At 43.3% G+C, this 19925-nt stretch overlaps 1 protein-coding gene across 4 annotated transcripts in view; it reads right to left on the bottom strand.

The window, feature by feature from the left end:
• The window catches only part of cabin1 (calcineurin binding protein 1), a 678888-nt gene that overhangs the window by 158646 nt on the left and 500317 nt on the right, over positions 1–19925 (bottom strand). For all 4 annotated transcript variants that reach the window (XM_068055415.1, XM_068055418.1, XM_068055416.1 and 1 more), the window contains 2 exons: positions 17726–17822; positions 9324–9965 (listed from right to left, as the gene is read on the bottom strand). In XM_068055415.1, the coding sequence (XP_067911516.1) occupies positions 9324–9965; positions 17726–17822 (739 nt within the window). The remainder of the gene's footprint in view (positions 1–9323; positions 9966–17725; positions 17823–19925) is intronic.

The raw sequence follows: 19925 nt of genomic DNA, 5'->3' as shown, positions 1-19925 counted from the left end.
CGGCGACATAGTTCCAAGTCAGGTGTGAGACTTGGAGGGCAACTTGCAGGTGGTGGTGTTCCCATGCATCTGCTGCCCTTGTCCTTCTCGTGGTCGAGGTCATGGGTTTTGAAGCTGCAGGCAAAGCAGCCTTGACAAATTGCTGCAGTACATTTTGTAGATGGCATACATTGCTGCCATAGGGTGCTGATCAAGCAGGCTGCTTTGTTCTGGATGGTGTTGAGCTTCTTGGATGTTGTTGCAGCTGCACTCATGCAGGCAAGTGGAGAGTATTCGATCTGACTTGTGCCTAGTAGATGGTGGTCAGGCTTTGGGGAGTCAGCAGGTGGGTTACTCACCACAGAATTCCCAGCCTCTGACCTGCTGTTGCAGCCACAATATTTATATGGCTGGCTCAGTTAAGTTTCTGGTCAATGGTTACCCCCTGGATGTTGATAGTGGGGGATTCTACAACAGTAATGCCGTTGAACATCAAAGGGAGATGGATATATTCTCTCTTGTTGGAGTTGGTCATTGCCTGGCACTTGTGTGGTACAAATGTTACTTGCCACTTATCAGCCCAATCCTGATATGGGCATGGACTGCTTCAGTATGAGGAATTGCAAATGGTACTGAACACATCAGCGAATATCCCCACTTCTGACCTTATGAGAGAGGTGGTCATTTATGAAGCAGCTGAAGATAGCTGGGCCTGGGACACAACCCCAAGGAACCCCTGCAGTAATATCCTGGGGCTGAGATGATTGACCTCCAACAACCACAGCCATCATTTTTTGCGCTAGGTTAGAGTGACTGCCTGTGATCTCAAGGGTAGTCACTCTCAGACTCAGACCAGTGAAGAATTTTCCCCACGATTCCCACTGACTTCGATTTTACTAGGGTTCCTTAATGTCACACTCGGTTAGAGTGACTGCCTGTGATCTCAAGGGTAGTCACTCTCACCTCACCACTGGAATTCAGCTCTTTTGACCATGTTTGGACCAAGGCTGTAATGAGGTCTGGAGCTGAGTGGCCCTGGTGGAATCACTACTCAAGGCTTACACAGAACTTCAGTGTACGCCAATGAGGTTATGTTACTTATTAGAGTAACTTAGAACCATAGAACATAGCTTAAATTTGCATCATAGTAGTTGATTTGTTTTGTTGAACATTGACTGGAAGTTTTCGGTAAAATACAAGGTGTTCAGGGTGGCTACGCTTGCACTCACCAGCACTTGATTCTTCCCAGAATTCTGGCACCATATGAAACTCTTGGTCTCTGTTGATCAACTTTAAATGACATTATACATGACAAGGCCCAATTAATCTGGCCCACGAGAATTTTTAACAATCGCTTGAACTCAGAAACTTAGACACAAACATAGCTCAAGCCATATAATGTTGTGAATAATAATAGTATGCCTGAGGAGTTTTAGAAACCAGTGACCAAAAAGTTGATAGAGGGAAAAAAATCAAATGAAAGTAAACTAGCCAGGAATATAAAAATGGATAGTAAGAGCTTTTACAAGTATGCAAAAAGGAGGAGAGTAGTTAAAGTAAGTGTTGGCTTAGAAGAAACTAACACGGTGAGCTAGGAAATGGCAGAGACATTCAACAAGTATTTTGTCTGTCTTCACAATACAAGGCACAAATTACATACCAGAAATAAAGGGCAACCAAGGGGCTATTAAGAGTGTGGAACTTCAAGTAATTATCAGCAGAGAAAAAATATTGGAGAAACTTAAGGGACTAAAAGCTGACAAATCCCTAGGGCCTGATGGTATACGTCCTAGGGTTCTAAAAATGGTATCTGCAGAGATAATGGATGCACTGGTTATGGTTTTCCAAAATTCCCTAGATTCTAGAACTGTCCCAGTGAATTGGAAGTTAGCAAATGTAACACTGCTATTCAAGAAAGGAGGGAGAGAGAAAACAGGGAACTACAGGCCAGTCAGTCTGCCATCAGTCATTGGGAAAATGCTGGAATCCATTATTAAGGAAGTCTTAACAATGCAATTAGAAAATTATGAACAGGGTTTGTGATATTACTTGTTCCTTGTGAACTATTGTAAGACTTACAGGACTCTAAGTAATAGCTAAAGAATACATGGGTTTTAACTGCAACTTAAATGGAACATATAGGAGCCACATCGACACACATCTAACTCTGTCAGGCTACGCCCACAACTCCCTGGCCATGTATGACATGACATCACTTTCTCCAATGACCTTCACTTACAGCTTCTTAAGATGGCTCTCTCTTAAGGTCGTCCCACAACATTCCCCTTTTTTCCCCGGGCGGCACAGTGGCGCAGTGGTTAGCACCGCAGCCTCACAGCTCCAGCGACGCAGGTTCAATTCTGGGTACTGCCTGTGTGGAGTTTGCAAGTTCTCCCTGTGTCTGTGTGGGTTTCCTCCGGGTGCTCCGGTTTCCTCCCACATGCCAAAGACTTGCAGGTTGATAGGTAAATTGGCCATTATAAATTGCCCCTAGTATTGGTAGGGAAATATAGGGACAGGTGGGGATGTGGTAGGAATATGGAATTAGTGTAGGATTAGTATAAATGGGTGGTTGATGGTCGGCACAGACTCGGTGGGCCGAAGGGCCTGTTTCAGTGCTGTATCTCTAAATAAATAAATAAAAAAATACGTACAATATACAATGATGTTGCGGTTCAGACTAACTATACATAATTGAAACAAAATGTTATTTACAAGGAAGCAAGTTTAACACTCTCTAAAACATAGAGGATGTTTGCTTATTCATCCCAATCTTGCTATCGCAAATCTCTTCCCAGAGCTGAGCTCATCCTGGTGTCTCCTCTGAGACTCTAGTGGCTCAGAACTCTGGTTAACGTTCTTCCTCTGTGCTCGTATCTTCTGTGCATTCATCTTCAGACTTTGTCTTTGCATGTGTCAGGGTTGTCACATGTGGTGTTGTCGTACAGTTCTCTGAGTTGACTTAGGCTCCGTCTGAGAATCGCACCATTGGATGTCTGGACCTCACAATCTGGGCTGGTCACATATCCTAGCAACCTCTGTAGGATACCAAGTTCTGGCACATGATTGAGGACTCTGACCTTCTGTCCTACTTGCAATCAGGCTAATTTTTATTTTTAGAGATACAGCACTGAAACAGGCCCTTCGGCCCACCGAGTCTGTGCCGACCAACAACCACCCATTTATACTAACCATACAGTAATCCCATCTTACCTTTGCCAGTAGGTCATAAGCTCAAACCCATGTCTCAGAAATTGACAGTAACCTTCAGTTGGTATTTCAGGAATGCCCATAACATGCTGGTGTCCTTCTGATCCTCAGTTGGCAATCCTGATGTGTTGATCCCTTGCAGGCCCTCATTGCCCAGTGCAATCTTGATTTTTATGGCTTGTTTCTCTGGTTTGCTCACTTCTTGATCCAGGAAACACAGCTCCATCCATTGTCAAGGCAACTTAAATTCAGACTCTATGTCTGCACCTTCCAATCCATAATTGGATACCTGAAAGCCATTTTCCAGATGATCCTGCTTTTCTTTGTTCTTTATAAATATCAGACTTTTTATAGGTTTTCTTTCTCACAGGCATTCTTCTTTTACAGGCTCTCTGCTTTACATCTTTTCTGTCTTACAGGTATAGCTTTCTGTTTCCTTTTTTACAGGTTAGTTTTTGCAGGCCTGCCCCTTTAAGATTGAGACAACAGCTGCTTTTATTTACACACCCCATTCATTTTTTTAAAACCTGGAGAGCAGTTTTCTTTGTTTACACACCCCATTCATTTTTTTAAAACCTGGAGAGCAGTTTTCTTTGTTTACACAGACTAGTTCTTTTCTCTGCGGAGGGCTGCATCTTGCAGTACCGGCAGCTGCCACAACCAGCCTTTTACTTTGTGCTGGACCTCCAGTGGTGCTGTTGAGCTCTTCCTGTTTTTTCTGGCTTAGGCCCCGCCTACAAAGCCAAGAAAACAGGAAAACTAAAGCAGTGATGGCTTTGACTTTGACTTCATTTCCTTCATATCATTTGATACCCTTACCTATCAAAAATCTACTGACCTCAGTCTTGAAAGACAAATTCTTAAAGCATCCAGAGCCTTTAGGGAGGAGTGTTCCAGATTTCCACTACCCTTTGTATGAAAAATAACTTCCTGATTTCACTCGTGAATGGTCTAACATTTCATTTGACTTGATTTAAAAATTATGTTCGCTTGTTCTTGATCTCCCCCACCCACCACCGCCCCACCAACCAAAGGAAATACATTATCTATACCATTTCAAATCCTTTTAACATTCTCAACAGCTCAACCAGATTAGAAATCTTCTGTACTCAATGGAATACAAGCTAAGTTTATGCATCCCATTCTCATAATTTAACTGTCTAAGCCTCGCTATCATTCTGGTGAATCTGTGCTGTAACCCCTCCAAGGCCAATATATTCTTCCTGAGCTTGGTGTCCAGAACTGAATGCAGTACTCTGGATGAGATCAGACCAAGGCTCCTGAAACGTTAACTCTGCTTCTCTCTCCATAGTTGCTGCCAGACCTGCTAAGTTTTTCCGGCACTTTCTGTTTTTAGTACTGGCTTTTAATGTGTACTTGGACACCCAAACCTCTTTGTTCCTCTACTGTTCCTAGTTTCTTACCATTTAGAAAATATTTTGATTTATCTTTGTTGAGTCCAAAGTCGATGATCTCACATTGGCCACATTGAACTCCATTTGCAATAGTTTTGCCCATTCTCTTAATCGGTCGATTTCTCTTTGCAATTTCCTACTCCCATCAGCATTACTTATTCTTCTCACCCCCTTGCCAAATTAGTGTAATCCACAAACTTCGATATGCAACTCTCTATCTCTTCACTCAAGTCATTAATAAATATGGTGCAAAGTTGAGGCCCCAGAGCAGATTCCAAAGAGCCAGCTGAGTTCTGGATCTTCACAGTAGCTAATTATGAAAAAGTATGGGGGAAATTTTAACCCCCCCCCCCACCCCCCAACAACAGGTGGTTTGGGTCAGGTAAGATGTGAAAATTAAAAAAAAATCAAACCCAACCCACCCACTTCTGATTTTAACAGAGGCAGCACAGGAGATAGGTAGCAAACCCACTCCAAGGAGGTGGGTTGATCTGTTAAGTATTATAAAGGCGGCTGTGTGTCTCAGATTTAACCTGTCTTCCAGTTGTAACCCTGAACGGCTATTTTCCCTAGGCCTCCAGAAACCCGGCAGTCAAAGGGAGGCAAGAGTAGAAGATAAGCACCTTTACATGAATCCTTGTGGGCCGGCAGAAGGGGTTCCACCTAGTCAATCAAGCTTACCTTCTTCCCTGCCCACATGCCGCCCCCCAGCCCCGCTAATAAAGGCGACCATAAACCAGGCTTCCTACTTGCTCTTGGCCTGTGGCCTCCTCGACAGTGTTCCCCACCCAGCATGTGCCAAGCCTGTCAATCAGGCTAGCTTCCACATCGGGCACCTACAGAAATAAGATGCACACTGTGATGTGAAACCATATTTCCCACCAAAACTCCTCTACCCCAGAAAATATCAGGGCCTATGTTACAATCTTAGAAACAATACTTGGTGAAATATTCACAATGCACTCTCAGTGAGCTTAGGGGATATGAAATCGTAGACTGCCTTCCATATATCTCACTATTTGAGCACAGTCCAATTCTTCATGCAGAAGTACAAACATTATCCCACATGAAATATATTTATTTTCAGGGAAATTACTACAAAATTACACATCTCAGCCACCCTGCCATCCCAAAGTGGAATGCAAAATCTCCTCCGCTTCTACCTGGTGGGTAAACAGCCAGCGTATTAGCAGCTCTCTTCTATCATCTTCATCAGGGACACTCAGCTGGCCCCCAGACTCCCCATTCCTCCTTTCATTTGCTTTGATGTAATGTAAATAAGATTGTTTACTAAGTTACATGTACACATACACATCTTAGTACAAAGTCACCGCAGTGCTAAGCCATGCAACACAGCAATGTGATAAAGCGGGCTGTTCTTTTCAGAGATTCACTGCAGAATTCACAATCAAATGTGTTTGTATGAGAAGCTTAATTAATACTTAATTAATAAGATCATAGGCAATAGGAGGAGTAGGCCATTTGGCCCCTCAAGCCTGCTCCGACAGTCAAGCAGATCATGGATGATCATCTACCTCTATGCCATTTTTCCCCACTATCCCCACTTGATGTCGTTAGTATTCAGAAATCTATCGATTTCTATCTTGAATATGCTCAATGATTGAGCTTCCACAGCCCTCTGGGGTAGAGAATTCCACAGGTTCACTACCCTCTGAGTAAAGAAATTCCTCCGCATTTCAGTCTTAAATGGCCTGCCCCTTATTCTGAGACTGTGTCCTCTGGTTCTGGACTCACCAGCCAGAGGAAATATCCTATCCACCTCTACCCTGTCATGGCCTGTAAGAATGTTGTAAATTTCAATGAGATCACCTCTCATTCTTCGAAACTCTAGAGAATACAGACCCAGTTTCTGCATCGTCTCCTCATAAGACAATCCCGCCATCCCAGGGATTAGACTGGTGAACCTCCATTGCACTCCCTTGATGGCAAGTATATCCTTCCTCAGATAAGGAGACCAAAACTGTACACAATACTCCAGGTGTGATCTCACCAAGGCTTTATACAATTGAAGCAATACATATTTACTCCTGTACTCAAATCACCTAGCAATGAAGGGCAACATACCATTTGCCTTCTTAATTGCCTGCTGCACCTGCATACTAGCTTTTAGTGACTCATGAACAAGGGCAGCCAGGTGTCTTTGGACATCAACACTTCCCAACCTCTCACCATTTAAGAAATACTCTGCCTTTCTGTTTTTTCTACCAAAGTGGATCACTTCAATTATTCACATTATATTCCATCTGCCATGTTCTTGCCCATTCACTTAGTCTGTCCAAATCCCCTTGAAGCCTCCTTGCATCCTCCTCACAACTTACATTCCCTCCTCGTTTTGTGTCATCTGCAAATTTGGAAATATTACAACTGGTCCCCATATCCAAATTATTTATATAGATTGTGAACAGCTGTGGCCCAAGCACTGATCCTTGAGACACTCCACTAGAAACAGCCAGCCATACTGTGAATTTATTCCCACTCTATGGTTTCTGTCTGTTAACCAATTCTCAATCCATTGCAATATATTACCACCAATCCCATGTGCTCTAAATTTGTTTCCCAACTTCCTGTGTGGGACCTTATCAAAAGCCTTCTGAAAATCTAAATACATCACATCCACTGGTTCTCCCTTATCTATGCTACAAAGAACAAAAGAACAACAGTACAGCACAGGAACAGGCCATTCGGCCCTCCAAGCCTGCGCCGATCTTGATGCCTGTCTAAACTAAAACCTTCTACACTTCCGGGGTCCGTATCCCTCTATTCCCATCCTATTCATATATTTGTCAAGATGCCTCTTAAACGTCGCTATCGTACCTGCTTCCAACACCTCTCCTGGCAGCAAGTTCCAGGCACTCACCACCCTCTGTGTAAAAAACTTACCTCGCACATCCCCTCTAAACTTTGCCCCTCGCACCTTAAACCTATGTCCCCTAGTAACTGACTCTTCCACCCTGGGAAAAAGCTTCTGACTATCCACTCTGTCCATGCCACTCAACTTTGTAAACCTCTATCATGTTGCCCCTCCACCTCCGTCGTTCCAGTGAAAACAATCCGTGTTTATCCAACCTCTCCTCATAGCTAATACCCTCTAGACCAGGCAACATCCTGGTAAACCTCTTCTGTACCCTCTCCAAAGCCTCCACATCCTTCTGGTAGTGTGGCAACCAGAATTGTATGCAATATTCCAAGTGTGGCGCACAAGTAACATCCTCAAATTTTTTTTGGATTCTTTGGGATGCGGGAGTCGCTGGCAAGGCCAGCATTTGTTGCCTATCCCTAACTGTCCTTGAACTGAGTGGCTTGCTAGGCCATTTAAGAGGGCAGTTAAGAGTCAACCACATTTGCTGTGGGCCTGGAATCACATTGTAGGCTAGACCAGGTAAGGATGGCAAATTTCCTTCCCTAAAGGACACTCGTGAACCAGAGGGGTTTTTATAACAATCGACAATGGTTTCATGGTCACCATTAGACTAGCTTTTAATTCCAGATTAATTGAATTCAAATTTCACCATCTGCTGTGGTGGGATTCGAACCCAGTCCCCAGAGCATTAGCCTAGGCATCTGGATTTTTAGTCCAGTAACATTACCACTTCGCCACCGTCTCCCCAACTCCAACAGGTTTGTCAAACATGATTTCCCTTTCACAAATCCATGTTGACTCTGCCCAATCATATCATTATTTTCCAAGTGTCCAGTTATCTCATCCTTTCTAATGGATTCTAACATTTTTCCTACTACTGACATCAAACTAAAGGTCTGTCATACTCGGTTTTCTCTCTTGCTCCCTTCTTAAATATTAGGGTTATATTTGCTGCTTTCCAGTCTGCAGGAACCCTTCCAGAATCTATACAGTTTTGAAAGATAACCACCAATACATCCACTATTTCTATAGCCACCTCCTTCAATACACTGGAATGTAGCTCATCTGGTCCAGGGGATTTATCAACTTTCAATCCAATTAATTTTTCACATACCACCTTTTTATTGATACTAATTACTTTCAGTTCTGCATTTTTATAAGTCCCTTGGTTCCCTAGTATTTCTGGGAGAATTTCCATTTGTTGCCTATCGCTAACTGTCCATGAAGACAGACATAAAGTAATTGTTCAGTCTCTCCGCCATTTCCTCATTCTCCACCACAAACTCTCCTGTCTCCGCCTGCAATGGACCCACATTCATCCTTGCTAATTGTTTCCTTTTCACATACCTAAAGAAGCTTTTACAGTCTGCCTTTATGTTTCTAGCTAGCTTACATTCATAATCATAAACTTGCTCCAGAAACCCACAGCATACGCACTCCAGGAATTCATCCTCCACAGCATCAGTGCTAATTAGGTTTACCCAATTTATATGTAAATTGAACTCGCCCATTATTACTGTATCACCCATACTATATGCAGCTCTAATTTCTTTATTTATACTGTGTCCAATATTACCACAACTGTTTGGTGGCCTATAAACAACTCCCACCAATGTTTGCTGCCCCTTGCTGTTTCTTAGCTCCAACCAAACTGATTCTACATCTTGCTCCTTCGATCTAAGATCTTCTCTCACTAATGTACAGATCAGGAATGATCTGTAGATTTTACTTTTGAGGTGGTCAGTGTTCTTTAATATATATTTTAAATAATCATTTTTAAATAATGTTAAATACTTCTCTTAAGAACTACATTTTAAAACATAATGAATGTACTATACCTGTTTAATCAGCATGTAGGTCTCCGACATGATTTTTTCAATCTTTCCAAGATCAACAGTCATAACCTTTTGACCTTGCTGCCAGACCCTGTATGCATCTAACAGCAGTGTTTTCCCAGATTCTGTGTCATCTATCAGTTTTCTCTTCCTGCCTGTTTTTCTGACCACTTGGCTGGCCGTGATGTGTGATGTTCCTGTTGATCCTTGCTGCTTTGAACTGATGCTCAACTCCTCCAAAGACAATTCAGCAGGTTTGCATTCAGGGCTCTTACCCTCGGTAACACCAATAGTTTTGTTGTGGTCTGTATCCAAACCACTGGGAGGCTTGAATGAAAATTCCAGTTTTCCCTGTTCAACAGAGCCATCAAGTTCCATTGGTACCTCTATGCCAATACATGCTTTGCTAGTGTCACCCAAAACTGTTTCATTTTTGTCCCCTTGCTCCATGTCCATAGCTTGGGGGGATTGGCCTCTTGGAATATCCTTCACCCCATTCTCTGTATTTCTTAAAGGCCCATCAGAGTTGGTGAGCTTCTTGGCTACAACACCCTTGTGCTCCTCAGCTGTGGGCTTGTTTGAAACATCTGTTGTCATCTCCCCCATTGGAGAACTTGAAGATTTTGGAAACTGGTCTTCAGATATCTAAGCAGTAAGATAGAACAAGGGAGAAAAATATATGTTATATGGACTCAGTTAACAGTCAAACACTTTGTGGCTCAAAGATTGATCAGGGAGAAATGGGTTTTGATTCATGGGGCACCAGTACTGGAGAAAGTGGGAGCTGTTCGTTGGGATGGTCTTCAGCAGAATCATGCTGGGACTAGTGTTCTGGCGAGTCGTATAACTAGGACGGTAGAGAGGGCTTTAAACTAAATAGTGGGGGCGAGGGAAGATGTGATAATTTAAGGAGAGGGGAGAAGGCAAGTGCGCAAAATAGCAATAAGGGTAATGACAATCAGTGTGGCAGGAAGCGACACAGCATTGTCATGCTAGGTCCCCACCTGCCAAGAATGAGGCACATTAAGTTTCTCATGAACATTGATTTTTAACTGTTGTTGGAGCAAGAAAATGTCTTGTTAAACAGATCAGCTGTGGCTGGAAAAAAACATGGACATACTAACAGACATCAAAGGTGAGGAAGCGCATTCCAGGGCCTGCGAAGGAGGATACAATCATGACGGCCAGGACTGGTTAGACCAACTGGTCATATGACTAACTGGCTGCTCCAGGGTTTTCTTTTCAACTGGCCACAGAGTTTGAACTCAAAAAGACTGTTTTCTCCTAGACTGAGAAGATCTCGCCTGTCTGCCACCATCTCTTTCGCACAAGCCTCTGAATCCACTGAAGACACATGAACCCCAAGAGAGAAAAGTCTCCTACAGTAAACAAGGTCTAAGAAGAATAATGGGCCCCAACGAAAAGCAAAATCTACCTACAATCAAGTACACTGCCGTGAGCTCGAAGAACTGTAACAAAAACTCTTCAGATATTGCCTCAAACTTTCCCACTTTATTTTTCTTCTGCTCTTTTCTGTCTCTATTTGCTTGTGTGCATCGCGTATGCATGCTAGTGTGGACGCGTCGTGTATCCGTAGGCATTAACCGAATTAGAGTTTAAGTTCAAGTTTAATAAATTTCAACCGTTCTTCTTTAAACCTAAGAAATCCTGTTAGTACTAGTTTCTTTGCCTTATAGTTGGAAAGCGGTGAACAAGGATTCACCAAGGGGGAGCTAAAAACACAGTGTGTTTAAAATTAAACCCTGTTACAGTAAGACCAGGTGAAGGCTGAGAGGGACCCCTAGACACCTTTCTCACCTGTTCGTAACAGTGTACTATCTTAAGAGTGCACTAGCAGATAAGGCTACAGGTCGTAAACTTACAGAGTGGGGGTAAGGTTCAGGTGGAGGGAGATTTAGATAACTAAAGAGAAAGGTTGAGGCATCAGAACAGTATAGCATTGTGGGTAAAGACAGGAAAGAACAGAAAGTTTAACAAAAATTGTACATAAGCGAATAAGGTCATTGTAGGGCATAGAAGTAAAAAAAAAATGAAATTAAAGGTTCTTTATCTGATTGCGCATCATCTGCAATAAGATAGATGAACTAGTGGCACAAATAGAGGTAAATCGCCATTACAAAGAAATGGTTACAAGGTGATCAAGGTTGGTAAATAAATATTCCAGAGTATTCAATATTCCGGAAAGACAGGATGGCAAAGGAGGAGCGGTAGCCTTGATAATAAAGGATGACATAAGGACATTAGTGAGAAAAGATCATGAAATAGAATCAGTATGGGTGGAAATTAGGAATAGCAAGAATCAGAAAACACTGGTGGAAGTACCTTAACAGTAGTTGGACACAGCATTAAACAAGAAATTATTGGAGCTTGTAACAAAGGCAATGTAATTATTGTCGGGGACTTTCCTAAGGATTGTGTAATAAAGCAGGGTTAGTTAGTACCGTCTTAATAAAAGATCCACTGGAAAATAGTGATCATAATACCACTGATTTCATGTTAAGTTTGAAAGTGACATACTTCAATCACAAACAAGAATCTAAAACTTAAACAAAGCCAATTATGTAGGTATGAGGGCAGAACTGGCTAAGGTAAATTGGGTAAATAGATAAAAGGTATGGTGGTGAATGAACAGTGGGAAACTTTCAAAGAAACAATTCAAAATGTCCAACAAAAATACATGCCATTGAAAAACAAACACTCAGCAAGAAAGGCCCATCCGTGGCTCACACAGGAAGTTTTTTTTATTCATTCATGGGATGTGGGCTTCGCTGGCTAGGGCAGCATTTATTGCCCATCCCAAATTGCCCTTGAGAAGGTGGTGGTGAGCTGCCTTCTTGAACCGCTGCAGTCCATGTGGGGTAGGTACACCCACAGTGCTGTTAGGGAGTTCCAGGATTTTGACCCAGTGGCAGTGAAGGAATGGGGATATAGTTCCAAGTCAGGATAGTGTGTGGTTTGGAGGGGAATTTGCAGGTGGTGGTGATCCCATGCACCTGCTGCCCTCATCCTTTTAGGTGGTAGAGGTGACGGGTTTGGAAGGTGCTGGCTTCGGAGCCTTGGTGTGCTGCTGCAGTGCATCTTGTAAATGGTACACACTGCTGCCACTATGCGTTGGTGGTGGAGAGAGTGAATGTTTGTGCATGGGGTGAAAATCAAGCAAGTGGAGAGTATTCCATCACACTCCTGACTTGTGCCTTGTAGATGGTGGACAGGCTTTGGGGAGTCAGGAGGTGCGTTAGTGGCTGCAGGATTCCTAGCCTCCGACCTGTTCTTGTAGCCACGGTGCTTATATGGCTACTCCAGTTCAGTTTCTGGTCAATGGTAACCCCCAGGATGTTGATAGTGGGGGATTCAGCGATCAGTTAAGAATAGTATTAGGTTAAAAGAAGGGGCTTACAATGTTGCAAAAAAGAGTAGCAAGTCTGAGGATTGGGAGAATTTTAGAAGCCAACAAAGGATCACCGAAAAGCTGAGAACAAAATAGAATATGCAAGTAAACTAGCCAATAATATAAAAACAGAGCTTTTTATAGTATATCAAAAGGAAGGGAGGAGCTAAAGTAAACGTTGGTCCTTTAGAGGCAGAGACGGGAGAAATTATTTTGGGGAATGAGGCAGAGGCAATGAACAAATATTTTGTGTCTGTCCTCACAGTAGAAGGCACAGGTTTTATACCAGAAATATACAGTAACCTAGGGCTAAAAAGAGTGAGCAAATTAAGGAAATTAATATCAGCAGAGAAAAAGTATTGGAGAAACTTAAGGAACTAAAATCTGACAAATCCCCGGGACCTCATGGCCGATACGTTAGAGTTCTAAAAGAGATAATGGATGCTCTGGCTGTGATTTTCCAAAATTCCTTAGATTCGGGAACAGTCCCTTCAGATTGGAAGTTGGCAAATATTACACCAATTTTCATGAAAGTGGGGAGAAAGTGAACTACAGGCCAGTTAGCCTAATATCAGTCATTGGCAAATCTATTATTAAGGAAGTCTTAACAATGCACTTAGAAAAGCACAGTATGATTAGAACAAGTCAACATGGTTTTACTAAAGGGAAGTCCTGTTTGACAAATTTATTAGAGTTATTTTGAGGATTTAACTAGCAGGATAGATAAAGGGGAACCAGTAGATGTAGTATACCTGGATTTCCAAAGGAAATTCGATAAGGTGCCACACAAAAGGTTAACAGGCAAGATAAGGACGATGTAGGTGTAGAGATCAGGCAGGGGGATTGTGATGAACAAATTAGCATTGAAAGAGAGGAAGTATTAGCTGTTTTAATGGGCTTCAAAGTGAATAAATCCCCAGGCCCAGATAAGATGTATCCCAGGCTGTTATGTGAGACAAGGGAGGAGATAGCAGGGGTTGAGGCACAAATTTTCAAATCCTCTCTGGCCACAGGAGAGATACCAGAGGATTGGAGGACAGAGAATATGGTACCATTATTCAAGAAGGGTAGCAGGGATAAACCAGGTAATTACAGGCCGGTGAGGCTAACATCAGTGGTAGGGAAACTACTGGAAAAAATTCTGAGGGATAGGATTAATTTCTACTTGGAGAGGAAGGGATTAATCAGGGATAGTCAACATGGCTTAGTCAGGGGAAGATCGTGTCTAACAAACTTGATTGAATTTTTCGAGGAGGTGACTAGATGTGTAGATGAGGGTAAAGCTGTTGATGTAGTCTACATGGACTTCAGTAAGGCTTTTGATAAGGTCCCGCATGGGAGATTGATTAAGAAGGTAAGAGCCCATGGGATCCAGGACAATTTGGCAAATTGGATCCAAAATTGACTTAGTTCCAGGAGGCAGAGGGTGATGGTCAAGGGTTGTTTTTGCAAGTGGAAGCCTGTGACCAGTGGTGTACCGCAGGGATCAGTGCTAGGAACATTACTGTTTGTAGTGTACATTAATGATTTAGATGTGAATATAGGAGGTATGATCAGTAAGTTCGCAGATGACACGAAAATTGGTGATGTCGTAAATCGTGAGGAGGAAAGCCTTAGATAACAGGATGATATAGATGGGCTGGTAAGATGGGCCTTGCTGTGGCAAATGGAATTTAATCCTGAGAAGTGTGAGGTGATGCATTTTGGGAGGACTAACAAGGCAAGGGGATATACAATGGATGGTAGGACCCTAGGAAGTACAGAGGGTCAGAGGGACCTTGGTGTACTTGACCATAGTTCACTGAAGGCAGCAGCACAGGTAGATAAGGTGGTTAGGAAGACATATGGGATACTTGCCTTTATTAGCCGAGGCATAGAATATAAGAGCAGGGAGGTTATGATGGAGCTGTATAAAACGCTAGTTAGGGCACAGCTGGAGTACTGTGCACAGTTCTGGGCACCACACTATAGGAAGGATATGATTGCACTGGAGAGGGTGCAGAGGAGATTCACCAGGATGCTGTCTGGGCTGGAGCATTTCAGCTATGAAGAGAGACTGGATAGGCTAGGGTTGTTTTTCTTAGAGCAGAGGAGGCTGAGGGGTGACCTAATTGAGGTATACAAAATTATGAGGGGCATAGAAAGGAAAGATATGAGGAAACTTTTTCCCTTAGCGGAGGGATCAATAACCAGGGGGCATAGGTTTAAGGTAAGGGGCAGGAGGTTTAGAGTGCATTTGAGGAAAATGTTTTCCACCCAGAGGGTGGTGGAATCTGGAACACACTGTCTGAGGGGGTGGTAGAGGCAGGAACCCTCACAACATTTAAGAAGTATTTACATGAGCACTTGAAACACCATAGCTTACAAGGCTACGGTAAAGGCCTGCTCAGATCGGGAAAAAGAACCCGACCCGAACCACAGCAGACCCGAGCCCCACCCGGCCCGAGACGCTCCAATTTTGCCCCGAGCCCGACCCGACCACCCCTTTAATTACCTTCCTCACACCGAACCTGCAGGAAGCTGCAGCACATGCGTGATGACATCATAGTGCCATCACTCGCTCACTGCGTAGACTCAGTTTCGTCCCGAATTCCCAGCTCAGGTAAAGTTTTTAATTTCAATACTTACCAGGAGAGCACTTACCATGCGTCAGGCCCGACCCGACCCGTGCCGAGCCCGACACATCACAGAATCACAGAATAATAGTGCAGAAGAGGCCCTTCGGCCCATCGACTCTGCACCGATGCATTAAAGACACCTGACCTGTCTACCTAATCCCATTTGCCAGCACTTGGCCCATAGCCTTGAATGTTATGACGTGCCAAGTGCTCATCCAGGTACTTTTTAAAGGATGTGAGGCAACCCACCTCTACCACCCTCCCAGGCAGTGTATTCCAGACCGTTACCACCCTCTGGGTAAAAAGTTCTTCCTCAGATCCCCCTTAAACCTCCTGCCCCTCACCTTAAACTTGTGTCCCCTAGTAACTGACCCTTCAACTAAGGGGCACAGCTGCTCCCTATCCACCCTGTCCATGTCCCTCATAATCTTGTACACCTCGATCAGGTCACCCCTCAGTCTTCTCTGCTCAAGCGAAAACAACCCAAGCCTATCCAACCTCTCTTCATAGCATAAATGTTCCATCCCAGGCACCATCCCGGTGAATCGCCTCTGCACCCCCTCCAGTGCAATCACATCCTTCCTATAATGTGGCGACCAGAACTGCACACAGTACTCCAGCTGTGGCCTTACCAAAGTTCTAAACAACTCCAACATGACCTCCCTGCTTTTGTAATCTACATGTCGTGGGTTCCGTCGGGGGGCCAAGTGCTGGAAAATGGGATTAGAATAGATAGGTGCTTGATGGCCGGCACAGACACGATGGGCCGAAGGGGCTGTTTCTGTGCTGTATAACTCTATGACTCGAAGGACTCATGGAGTTGGGGGTAATATATTATCATGGATAGAGGATTGGTTAATGGACAGAAAGCAAAGAGTGAGCAGAAATGGGGCATTTTCAAGTTGGCAGGCATTGAACAGTGGACTGCCACAAGGATCAGCGCTGGAGCTTCAGCGATTTAGAATCTATATTAATGACTTGAATGAAGAAACAGAGTAATGTATCTAAGTTTGATGATGATACAAAGGTAGGTGGAATGGTAAGCTGTGGAGAGGACACAGAGAGGCTGCAAAGAGATATAGACAGGTTAAGTGATCGGGCAACAAGATGGCAGACTGAGTATACTGCAGGGAAGTGTGAAGTTATTCACTTTGGTCTTAGGAATAGAAAAGCAGAATATTTTTTTAAAAGGTGTGAAACTTGTAAGTGTTGATGTTCAAGGAGACTTGGGTGTGCTTGTACAAGGAATGCAGAAGGCATGTTGGAGTACAGGAATAAGAAGTCTTGCTACAATTGTACAAGGTTTTGGTGAGACCACATCTGGAGTACTGTGTGCAGTTTTGGTCTCCATATTTAAGAAAGGATATACTTGCATTGGAGGTGGTACAGCAAAGGCTCACCATATTGGACCCTGGGATGAGGGGGTTGTCTGATGATGAGGCTGAATAAATTGGGCATATACTCTCTGGTGTTTGGAAGAATGAGAGGCGATCTCATTAAAACATATAAAATTATGAAGGGGCTTGATAGGGTAGACACTGGGAGATTGTTTCTGCTGGTTGGGGTATTAGTCTCAGGATAAGGGGCCGATCATTTAGGACTGAGTTGAGGAGAATTTATTTCACTCAAAATGCTGTGAATCTCTGGAATTCTCTACGCCAAAGGGTTTTGCATGCTCCACTGTTGAATACATCTAAGGCTGGGATAGACAGAGTTTTGGTCTCTCAGGGAATCATGGGATATGGCGAGTGGGCAGGAAACTGGAGTTGGAGCCTAAGATCAGCCATGATCGTATTGAATGACGGAGTAGTCTCGATGGGCCATACGGTATACTCCTGTTCTTATTTCTTGTGTTCTTCACTTGATGCTCTTCCCTTACTTGGGACAGCAAATACTCCTCCTTCCCCTCAACAAATTCATATCCAACTTCCTTTTTTTAAATTCTGTAGACATCCATGATCTTAAGTGTATGCAGGCTAGGAAAGGACTCGCTCTCTTTACCTTTCTTCCAGGCATTAAATCATTTGCTCTTCAATCACATGTTGCCACCTTTAAATCTTACAGTTGCCCATCTATCCAATACTCCTACCACTACAAGGAACAATTGTCTTCTTCGTGCACCAGCTGAAGACTGGCTTGTGACAGCACAGGATTCCACCTAGTTGCTAAAGGAGAGCTCACTCCACCCCATCAGAACCGCATCGCCTTGAGTAGGTCACAAAGAGGTGACGAGCTGATACTGCTACCAGAAGGAGGGAAGGAGAAAACAAACTAGAATAGAGAGTGCTACTGGCCAGCCTCACATACCATCCACTGGAGCAAAGGTCCATCAAAATATCCCCGACAATTAACAATGTAATAATAATTGGTAGAATTACCCCAGATAATTCCTTCAAGTTGTCCTCAAGAACTTTCACTGTGAAAATTAACGCCCGCTTGGCAAGCACTTGACGATCCACATCACGCAAGTACTTCCTGTGAGAAAAACCAGAAACACTATGACAGCAGAATGCAATGCACACAGTTCATGGAACCACAACGAATGAACTTCTGTACGAACCTCTTCCTCTATAACTGCTGAAGCCAAATCTCAAAAGAAAAAAAATCACATCTTTCATCTAAATGTCTGCAAATATTCCAGAATTTGGTTAAATGCCAGCATGAAGATACTCAAATCTAAATGGATTGCTGGTTTTCAAGGTCAGTTAAACTAGCTCAGCGTTAACTATAGAGATTCAAAGGCCATGTCTTCAATTAGTTCTTTTGTAATATCTTGAAACTCAAGATAATGCGGGTAATGGATATACAGGGTTACAACATGACTTTGATCTTTGGAACCCAAGTCTGAACCCAGTAACGGGTGACAGTGTCCTCTCTCTGCAAGTTCTGTTCACCCATCACCCTGTACCCATTGACCTACATTGGTACCCAGTTCACTAATGCCTTGATATTAAAATTCTCATTCTCATGTTCAAATCACTCCATGGCCTCGCCTCTTCCCATCTCTGTAACCTCCAACCCTCCAAGAATACCACTTATCAACAATAGTCTCTTATGCATTTCCCATTTCATTTGCCCTACCATTGGCAGTCTTGCCTTCATCTATCGAGGCCCCAAATCTCCCTCCCTAAACCGCTATAACTTTCCATCCTCCTTTAGAGGATCCTTGAAACCCAACTCTTTGACCATGCTTTTAGTTACCTGTTCGAATAACTCCTTCTTTGGCTGAGTGTCAATTTATGCTGATTATACTCGGTCATGCCCAGTAAAGGCATGTCCTATTCATAACTTTAAACATGGGCTGTATCTAGCATAGAATCTTCTGGAAGTGAATTTTTCCTTTTTTTTTAAATGAAACACACTGGACAATAAATTGGCTGCATAAGATGGCTGCCGAGGGCCAGGTGACTTTTGAATTGAATGACCATGGATGGAGTGTTTCCCTTGAATGGGCATAACAAGACTGCTCTTTTTGCTATATATAAATGACTTGGAATATAGAGGTAGAATCTCAAAATTTGCTGATGATACCAAACTTGGAGGTGAGGCAAACTGTGAGGATGATATGAACAACCTGTAATAGGACATATTTAGGGTAGCAGAATAGGCAGATGGAATTTAATACTGACAAGTGATGCATTTTGGCAGAAGGAATAGGGAGAGGTAATATATACTTAATGGCACAGTTCTAAACCGTGTGCAGGAACAGAGGGTCCTGGGGTGCATGAGAATTAGATCTTTGAAGGTGGCAGGACATATTGAGAGAGTGGTTAGTAAAGCAGATGGGATCTTGGGCTTTATAAGTACAGGCATTGAGTACAAAAGCTGGAAAGTTATGCTGAACTTTTATAAAGCTCTGTGTCCAGTTCTGATCATCACACTTTAGGAAGGATGTGAGGGCCTTTAGAGGGTACAGAGGAGATATACCAGAATGGTTCCAGGGATGGGGGATTTTAGTTACAAGGTTCGGTTGGAAAGACTGGGTTTGTTCTCCTTAGAACAATGGAGAATGAGGGGAGATTTAATAGAAGCGTACAAGATTATGACAGGCTTACATGAGTTAGACAAGGAAAAACTGTTCCCATTAACAAATAGTACAAAGACTAGGGGACACAGATTGGATGTTTTGGGCAAAAGATGCAGAGGATATAGAAGGAAGCAACTTTTTTTTTTATGCAGAGGGTGATAATGACCTGGAACTCACTGCCCACAAGCGTGATCACAGCAGAGAAAATCAATGACTTCAAGAGGAGGTTGGGTGGCCACTTGAGAGAAATGGACTTGCAGGGCTATTGGCATCAAGCTGGAGAGTGAGACTGAGTGCACAGCTCTGTGGAGAGCCACCATGGACTCATTGGGTTGAATGGCCTTCTTCTGAGTCGTAAATGGCTCTATGACGAAACCATTTATGGAATTCACACCTCCTGTTGTTTGTAGTCCTACCCAAAACTCAATATCCATGGACTTCTAGACACGCTGTCTCTGAGCTCGCAACTTAACAAAGAGAGCTGTAAGAAACCAGTTAAAAGTAGGTGTGAATGGCCTCCATCCATCCCCCATAGTGTAGCCATGGCTACA

The sequence above is a fragment of the Heterodontus francisci genome, chromosome 23 (genome assembly GCF_036365525.1).
Source record: "Heterodontus francisci isolate sHetFra1 chromosome 23, sHetFra1.hap1, whole genome shotgun sequence".
Classification (NCBI taxonomy): Eukaryota; Metazoa; Chordata; class Chondrichthyes; order Heterodontiformes; family Heterodontidae; genus Heterodontus; species Heterodontus francisci.
The sequence above is the reverse complement of the archived record's forward strand: the minus strand, read 5'-3'. Positions and strand labels throughout refer to the sequence as shown.